This window comes from Sinocyclocheilus anshuiensis, unplaced genomic scaffold (genome assembly GCF_001515605.1).
Source record: "Sinocyclocheilus anshuiensis isolate Anshui unplaced genomic scaffold, SAMN03320099.WGS_v1.1 scaffold1839, whole genome shotgun sequence".
NCBI lineage: Eukaryota > Metazoa > Chordata > Actinopteri > Cypriniformes > Cyprinidae > Sinocyclocheilus > Sinocyclocheilus anshuiensis.
In genome coordinates this window covers 77,407-86,373 of record NW_015551095.1, presented here as the reverse complement: position 1 = coordinate 86,373, position 8,967 = coordinate 77,407, and the positions used below count along the sequence as shown (strand labels likewise).

General features: G+C 41.6%; 2 protein-coding genes across 2 annotated transcripts in view; one reads left to right on the top strand and one right to left on the bottom strand.

Annotated features, from left to right (window-relative positions):
- Positions 1-3,944, bottom strand: part of LOC107662683 (ankyrin repeat and LEM domain-containing protein 1) — a 19,848-nt gene extending 15,904 nt beyond the window's left edge. Inside the window, exons 1-2 of the mRNA XM_016452760.1 lie at positions 3,777-3,944; positions 2,255-2,407 (exon numbers count right to left, since the gene is read on the bottom strand). Coding sequence (XP_016308246.1) covers positions 2,255-2,407; positions 3,777-3,841 — 218 coding nt within the window. The 5' untranslated portion in view covers positions 3,842-3,944. The remainder of the gene's footprint in view (positions 1-2,254; positions 2,408-3,776) is intronic.
- Positions 3,945-5,604: 1,660 nt separating this feature from the next.
- psmd3 (proteasome 26S subunit, non-ATPase 3) overlaps positions 5,605-8,967 on the top strand; it is a 12,093-nt gene continuing 8,730 nt past the window's right edge. The window contains exons 1-2 of the mRNA XM_016452758.1: positions 5,605-5,934; positions 8,030-8,220. Coding sequence (XP_016308244.1) covers positions 5,799-5,934; positions 8,030-8,220 — 327 coding nt within the window. The 5' untranslated portion in view covers positions 5,605-5,798. The remainder of the gene's footprint in view (positions 5,935-8,029; positions 8,221-8,967) is intronic.

The window sequence follows — 8,967 nt, the reverse complement described above, 5'->3', positions numbered from 1 at the left end:
TGGATTCATCTGAAAGAAGAAAGTCATACACACCTAGGATGCCTTGAGGGTGAGTAAAACATGGACTAATTTTCTTCTTTTTTTTTGTGAACTAACCCTTTAACACTGACGACGCACAAGGAAATCCCTAATATGGACCAAGATATCTAGGTATTGCTGTAGCCAGAGAAATTTTAACTGAAGAAACTTGAAGACAATAAACACACGACTGCGACAATATATGGTCTATCTGTGTTCTTCAAGCAATCTTGGGTATTTTTGTGTGTTCTGAAGATGAACAACGGGCTTACAGGTTTGGAACGACATGAGGGTGAGTAATTAATGACAGAATTACACAAAGAGGAGAAAATACTGTAGCAGGCAGAGCAAACTCACTTTTCATGATGCGCAAAATATTGGAAGAAAATCTTAAAAATCTTAAATACTGAACTGTGGGATTATCTGAATCTCTGAGAGGAACTAACCATCTTCAGAAAAGTTTCGATGGTGTTTTCTTTTCATCTGGTCTCTGTATATTGCATATTAATGTGGTATTTATAAGCGCAGCGCCGCCTGTTTCTGAGGGGAACGGAACTGACTGTTTTCAGAAATGGCGTTTTCTTTTCATTTTGTCTCCGTATGATGCATTTAAATGAGTGTTAATACACGCAGTGCTGCTGTGTTTACAGCGGTAACCAAGGAAACGCTGTATTACTGTTCCATAAGCGCCGCCTGCTGTCAGAGAGTGAATCTGCATCTCATTCAGCCCGCCTGCTGTTTCGGTTAACTTCAGGCATGTTTCATGTAGCATAATTTCACAAAGCTAAGGTCAGACCATTCTGGTTTTGCCTCAAATTTTGAAATTATACAATCTAATTTACATCAAAAACTGCTCATGCACATGTTTGTAACATGTTTGTTTGGATCGTGATTAAAATGCAGTGTTTCTGCAACTGTTCCATGCATTCTGACTCATATAAAGGCACAGTCAGGGACAAACCGTGAAACCGTCAGAATCCTAAGAAGAAGAAAAAACCTGATACAGATTTTTGGTCAAATCACCCAGCACTGGTCATATCCAGGTGTCACACTAACCGGCAAAGCCCTGTGCACAGATGCAAACCAGTGTTCATTTTGACAGCAAATTCATCGTAAGATTTTAGTCAACTAAATCTACAGTAAATTTAGTCGGCTAAAATCTAATGGGTTTAGTTACAGTGTATTTCTTAAGCATTTCTCCAAAATTTCCAAATTGTTTACGTGAATACTCGTCAAAACTGACAATTCAACATCATTTTGCGTGTAATTCTCCGTTCATAGAATACCAGAAAACCGGACCGAACTGAGTTCTCTCTTGCGTCGTCAGATTTATCCATATGTCTGCTCTTCTCTTACTCCCACATATTGACATTTTTTTACGTTTTATGCGACGTGCAGCAAGTGTATGTTAGCTTACGTCCCGCCGGTTCATATGTATGCATCTAACCTCCGAACCACGCAGCAGATTCCTTCTGAATGAATCTCTTCCCAAATCGTCCCTCCCCAACATTTTCGTCTCGTTTTTATTAGTTGACGAAAATGTCAATAGATTTACGTCATAGTTTTTGTCATTCAAAAAGAGTTTTAGTATCGTTGTCGTCGGTGAAAAAAATGTCATTGACGAAAATTATGACGAAAATTATTCGTCAACGAAATTAACACTGATCCAAACACCTCACTTTTCAGTGACAACTCACCTTTTTTTTTTTTTTTTTATCAAAATAGGTCACCTATGAGATTTGCTTAGATCCAGTGAGAAAGTGTTTTTATGAGGGTTACGCTTGAGTGATCAAGAATATTCTAATATCCAATGAATACGTTTCCTTCAATTCCTCCGTCCTCGTTTTCTTCCCTGAGATGCCATGTCAGCATCTAAGGCTATTTTCATGGTAAAAACAATTTAAAAATACAAATATAACAAACAAACACAAGTTATATTGAGTGGAGCTGAGACATGGGGAAAGGAGGCATAAGAAATGAGCAGCACCCAATGACTGGGTTACTAGAGCTTCTTTTATTACACTGCTAATTACCAACTAATTAAACGGACGTGAAATATTGATTTGAGTTATTTTATTAGATGATTTGTAGAGACCCTGTGCAGGAAGCACTGTCCCAGATGAGTGTTCGGCTCTACAAGCACTGCTCTGAATCATGTGAATGAGCAGTCAGAAGCTGACTGCTGGAAGGCTGCTGTCGCTGGAGATAACAGCGGTGAAGTGCTGGTGTAACTGACCTGAGGTTCGGATCCGCTCCATGCTGCAGAACGAGTTTGAGGCAGCGCAGTCCCTTCTCAGACTCTTTACCTGCAGCTAAATGCACTGCTGCCACTCCGTCCCCGACGATCCTGTTGGGGTTCGCACCGCGACGCAGCAGAGACTCTACACACCTGCATAATGACAGATTATCCTCATATCTGCTCTATGAGCACTGCAGCAGTCTGAACGGACACACGCTGCGTCAACATGAAATATGAGGGGCTTAGCCCAGAGAACACACGGGATACACTTTAAGAAAATGCTTAAAAGTTACATTGGCTAAGTGGCTTTTTTTTTTTTAAACAGCCAAGTATAATTAAACATGCAGGGATCTGTACACTTATTTTGTTAAGAAGTTATAGTACATGTATTTACACTGCACTTACAAATTGCAGAAATATGAAATGACTGGGGGGGGGGGCAGAATAATGCTTTTAACTCAAATTAAAAACTCAAATGACCAGTGTGCGGCAGCAAGCCAGTGCTGATTCCTTCAGAAACAAAGAAAGTTGATATGAACGAGTCAGTGAGTCACTCAGAAACCCAACTTGATTCAGTAACACAACGCCGCTGTGTGTTAATCGCTGGAGAGATGCACAACAAGGCAACATAGCAAAAAAAGACAATATTCTACAATTTAATTTACTTACTAACTTCTTATTGAAAAGTCTGCCACAAGCCATGCTAACCAACCCGGTCTCTTCTGACCGCTCTGAATGTGTGTCCCCTATATAATATTATGATTATGAATAATCTAGATTTGCTGTTTCACAGTGACAGAAACAAATAACCTAATTCGACAGATCGGCATTATAGTGATTAGATGTTCTTCCCTCGCATCCCTGGCTGAGGTTGGTTTACTTATTTATTTATATATTATTATTTTATTTATTTTAATGTAGAAAATGAGAATTGTTCAAATGACCAAATATATATTCACAGACAAATGGCTTGTCTTCAATAACTGCAGAACATGTAAAAGTAGTGCTGGGCGGTATACCGGTTCATACCGAATACGGGTGTTTATTTTTGTTATGATATGAATTTTTAATTAACACCCGGTCATGCGTGAAAAAAAAAATACCGTCATGTACCGTGAAACCGGTATAATTTTGAAAAATACCGTGATATAAATTTTTGGTCATACCGCCCAGCACTATTAAAAGTGTTTGGGGTAAAAGGCACAATAACGGACATGATAATAACTAAGCTAACTTTCTTACTTTATCCATTTGACATGACATGCTTCGCGTCCTTTAACATATATTAAGCTTTCATATTTATAATTTATTATTCAAAATGTATTACAGCGGACAGAACATACTGTAAAACCTTGCTGAAGTGGTTGTTTTGAACTGAGACATTAAGTTACACTACACCTCCTACTTTATCTGAAGTGCTTGCATCAATAGCAGCAACACTTCTCGAAGTCTGGACTGAAATACAGTCTTTCCAGAGACGCGGCGCTGGTGACGCCTGACACACCGCGGCGATAGTTACCTGGCGTCTGCGTCAGCGAGCGCGTCGAGCAGCGACGCCTCTAGCCCCGCGCTGCTGCTCATCATCCGCACAGACGCGTTCGGGCGCCCTACAAGCCTTTCTGCCTATGCTGTGCTCGAGCTCATGCTGAACGACAGGCTTCTCCTGGCACTCTGTTGGCACCCAGAACAGAATTTCCCTCCACTCGCCGTGTTCCGCCGCGGCCTCGCGCTGCAGCGCCGCCTGCTGTCCCGGAGGAGCGGTAGAAGCAGGCTACTGCACGAGAGGCACGACGTAAAAAAGAAAAACTAAAGAAAAAAGTCATTTGCTTGAACTGTTATACTCTGGGATGTTCTGCACAGTTAAAACAGGTCCATGGACATCCCCCAGTTTCCCTCTCTCTCTCTTTGACGTCTCCTTCACTTACAATATATCAAATATATAGCATGCATTTTTTAGTAAGTTCATCTTCATTAACACAGAAGGGTCGACCGGGAATTGTTGTACTTTTTGCTTAGTAATCTAAGGTACGGTATTTAGTTGTTCAATGTATTTCTAATCCTGACTTCGTAAATTCCTCTTCATGTTAGAGGCATCCGCAGCTGAAATAAAAGAGCTATCTGTTTGTGTCTGAGAGATAAAGGCTGGTTTTTCTTTAGTACGGGAATCAGTGGGTCAGCAATAATAACAATACTCATACTGGAGGACTCGCATAAGCAATGTAGTACTGCAAATATTCATGGTACTAACTGCAAATCTACAAATCAGCTTTTACTTCATCAATTAGAAACACGAACCGCAGACCTATCAGCTAAACACAAGAATGCAAAATGTACACTTGGGGGTGATTTTAATGTGAGATATTTCACTTAAAAGTGTGACCCTTAAAGAAACTGATGCAATCCCTGTTAAAGAGGTAGTAACATATCTTGGTGTAAAACTCTGCAAAGATGGATCTTATCGCAGATTCTCAGCAGCACAAAGAAAGTTTGATTCTTACAGAGAGATCTGTCCATTTATGGCCGTGCATTATTGTCTAAATCTGAAGGTCTGCATGTACCTCCCAAGACCTTTACTAAAGAGTTTTATTGTTTGATTTTGTTTGGAAAACCAACCTCATGATTAACAGACAAATGCAATCCATATGATCATTTACGACTTTGAATAACACTTTTAAAATGAATTGGTTGAAACATTTTATTAACAACTTATTTAGCTAACAAGTGTTTTCTTAGATGTAGCTTTGGTGTGAAGTAAACTCCTCTTGGACACTCTTGTGGCGTGCTGCTGGGCTTTAAACACAGCTTCATTTGTGTTTGGAATAACAAGCATAGCACTCAATCTGATATAGTAGTAGTTGGTGGTCAGCTTGTGAGTGTTAATGAGCTGTGGCTTAAATTGAAATGTCATATTTGTGTGAAAGCTCATTCTATTGAGACGATTCTCAGTCTGTGTTCAGGACCCCCGGCTCTTATAGCTTGATCTGCTTCATGATGACCGCAGCACGCAGCTGACCAGATCTCTTCTCCTGCATCTACATCTGTCTGGCTTGATGAGTTTCCTTCATTTGAGTGGGGATATTTTGGGGAGTTCTTAGTCAAATAAAACCAAAGAAGTGTGAAATAAACTTTGTTTTAAAAACTGCAGTAAAAACAAGAAAAAGGAAAGCCAGAGACATTTGAACGCTGTTGTGCACAACAGGGCTCTGAAGCTTTAGCTGGAAAAGTTCATATTTAGTATCCAGTAAATGAGCAGGTGGCAGAGAGAAGTAGGCGTGTATATCTGAGTAAATATAAATATATAGTGTATAGCTGTGCTCAGACCTGCTGCAGTAACGCTGTGCGCTAGATGGCAGCACTCTGCTCGCGCGCCTCAGCTCCACACGGAAACCGCGCGAGGAAGAGCGCCAGCGTCCCAGACTGCACTGCGGCCCGTCAGAATTGCCAGTCATCTTCGGCGTGAATTCAAGCGCTCCAGCCACTTCTTATTTACACGCGTGATTGTGGCGTTACGCGATCGAGCTCCAGCATCTTGAGCGGCGACATGAAAGAAGCGACGGCAAAGCGACGCGAGAAACCCCGCGCGGAGAAAGAGAAGAGCGGCGCGGACTCGCAGGATGTGGAGATGAAGGAGGAGGAACCGCGCGCGCCGCGAGAGCAGGACCAGCTGACGCTCGACGGTCTGGACACACACACACACACACACACACACACACACACATATATCATTATTATCATCATCATTATCATATATATCAGTCACGACACGAGCAGACGCAGCGCTGGTGTTTACCGGTCAAACCACTCTGACAATAACGACCTCCTCTCTGTAATCTGCCCGTTTACTACCCGATCATTGCTTTCTGATGCGTACAGAGCCAGAAGGAGAACTGACCAGATTCAGAATTAGTAAGAATAATCGCTAGTGTAGTAACGTTTAGGAGCAGTTACACATTTAGCCTGGCAGTGGACGGCAAAGGGGTCATCAGATGCCCATTTTCCACTAATTAATATGATTCTTTAGGGTCTTCATGAAAAGTTAATAACATACTTTGGTTAAAGTTTCTCAATGGTAGTGTAAAACAACACCCTTTTTACCCTGTCAAAAACAGCTCTGTTCACAGCGAGCATGTCCCTTTAAATGCTAATGAGCTCTGCTGACCCCGCCCCTCTCTTCCGTGGAGTGAGAGCTGTTCTCATGAGACTGTTTACTTTAGCAGCTCACTCAGGGCGGAGCTGTGATCGAACACCAGTGTCAATCAACTATCGTGGGAGGGGCCTGGGTCTGTGTGACGTCACACAGCCAAGCATCTGAGAACGGCGTGATCTGAGAAAGCGATCATTATTTTGGGGGATTCTAAAAAAAAGCACTGGGTGGATTTTTATCATTATAGTGTGGATGTGTACACGCACATATATGTTCAAACAACACGTAAAAGTGAATTTAGCATCTGATGATCCCTTTAAAATGAGTTCACTTACACGACATACAGACTCCCGATGGCTTGGAGAAGGGTGTTTGTTCTGCATGGCGAGGTTGGGTGCTTGTGTCCATCATCGACCAGCTGTGTCTTCTGCGTTATGCAGATACTGACAACTGTTTTGGAAAATCTAACTGATAGAATATTAATCAGCTGATAACTATTCAAACAAGTAGTGTAAACGGAAGCTTTAAAGCTAATAGCAAAACTTATAATTATAACAATTAAAATAGTTTGTAATTATGTAAAAATTATTAAAAGTAGCTATGCTTCAACACACTGATGATTTTTATCTTAACATTTATTTTTCAGATGGCGCTGAATATTGCATTATGTATCCATGTGCCCTCATATGAACTAAGCATGAGATGAAACTTGATGAGACTTTATTATTTTAAACAGCATGTAAGTGAATAAAAAAAAACTCTGACAGATGATTTAAAATGCTCTCAATTATTTAGAGAGAAAGAACATGTACTGGCTGATCCTACAGCTTTAGCTCTAGATCAGTGGTTTTGCCAGTCAAAACAGTGAGCCCTTCTAACACAACTGCACAGTCTTCACTGTACGGATTAAATATGATTCTGATTCCAGCTACAGATTGATTTAGTCAAGAGCAGCAGTTTATTTTCTCTGTTTTATTAACATTAATGACAGATGGCAGCAGGTATATTAGGCTGCTGTCACTTTAAGACCTAATGCATAGGTCTCATATACTGATATTATATAGACCTTTTCCCTGAGTAAACGATGAGCGCCAACATTACGAATTCATTACAAACTTCCGAATGAATGCTCTTCAGTTCCGGTCTCCATAGGAACCCATTCAAATAGTGCCCATCTGTTTCTAATGTAGCTAACGCCGGCAGCTTCGTGTCATCTACACACTCATTAAACTCTGAGGAGTGACGCACTGACAAATAACGGTCATTGCGACACTGTAAAGTGACGGCGCTGTGGAGCCATGTGTGTTTTGTTTTTTTTACATTTTAATAGGTTTAACATTAGATTATCAGCTCATTACTTTAGACGTAACCAACTGTTTTCCTTGAATGCTCAGTCACTAAGTCAGCCATTGTTATTATTGTAAGTCTCAGTGTTAAAAATGATGATAAAGAACAGCACAAACGGAGTGTTAACTGGAAAGGAGTGAAACACACATTCACTCCTGTTATGTCTTTTTCCTCTGAATGTGAGAGGTTCGCTGTCCAGTCGAGCACTAATGGCTTCCTGATGACCTCCGAGGCGTGTGGAAAGCTCTGTGGATGGCTCTGAATGTGTCTGTCTGCTGCAGATATCAAGGAGCACGTGAAGCAGATCGAGAAGGCCGTGCAGGGGAAGGAGCCGCGCTTCGTCCTCCGTGCCCTGCGAGCTTTGCCCTCCACCAGCCGCCGTCTCAATCCCAATGTGCTGCAGAAAGCCGTGTCTGGGTTCTTCACGTGCAACGCTGCCAGCAAAGAGTTCCTGCTCCGCTTCCTGGACGAGGTACCAGACCACACAGCTTTCTGTTCCTTGGCGTACATGTTTGCAGTTTTGAAATCAGAAGTTGGGCTGTACACACAAATCAAATAGAGTGCTATGGACTGTGAATATTAAAGCACACATGGACTGATATGCAGGGCTCCAGACTGTGACTAAATGCTACCTTTTTTCCTGCCGGTGCGACTGAGTTTTGTTAGAGGTGCTGCCACTATCTATTTGACTAACTGATAAACACTGCCATTTCTGTTGCGTTATAGAAACAGCAAATAAGCCCAAAAAAGCGCAGCGTGATCTTAGAGCAAATGCAACCGTCGTTAAACAGCGCGGTGAGAAGGAGGGATGTAATGATATTATCAATATCGTGATATCAAAACTGTCTCGATATTATCGTGGCCACATGACAATATAAAACGATAGGTCTTCCAGGCAAAAAGTGTAGTTTTTAAAATATGTACTTCTAACTAGTGTTGTCACGGTACCAAAATGTCAGTATTCGGACCTGCTTGAACTTGATCGGGGTGTTTTGTTAGTTTGATGCGTTTCCTCCTCTTGAGGTCGCCACTGCTTTTATGAAGAGGTTGCCAGGTTTTCACAACAAAACCCGCCCAATCGCATTTTGAGGGGGTCCCCCGTTAAAAATGGCATTCCGAGGATAAAATACGCGTGTTTTGGCGTTGTTCCCCTGGTAAAATTCGCATTCCAGGGGCTAAATATCACGTTAATGGGGTCGTTTTTCAACCCGTGGACATG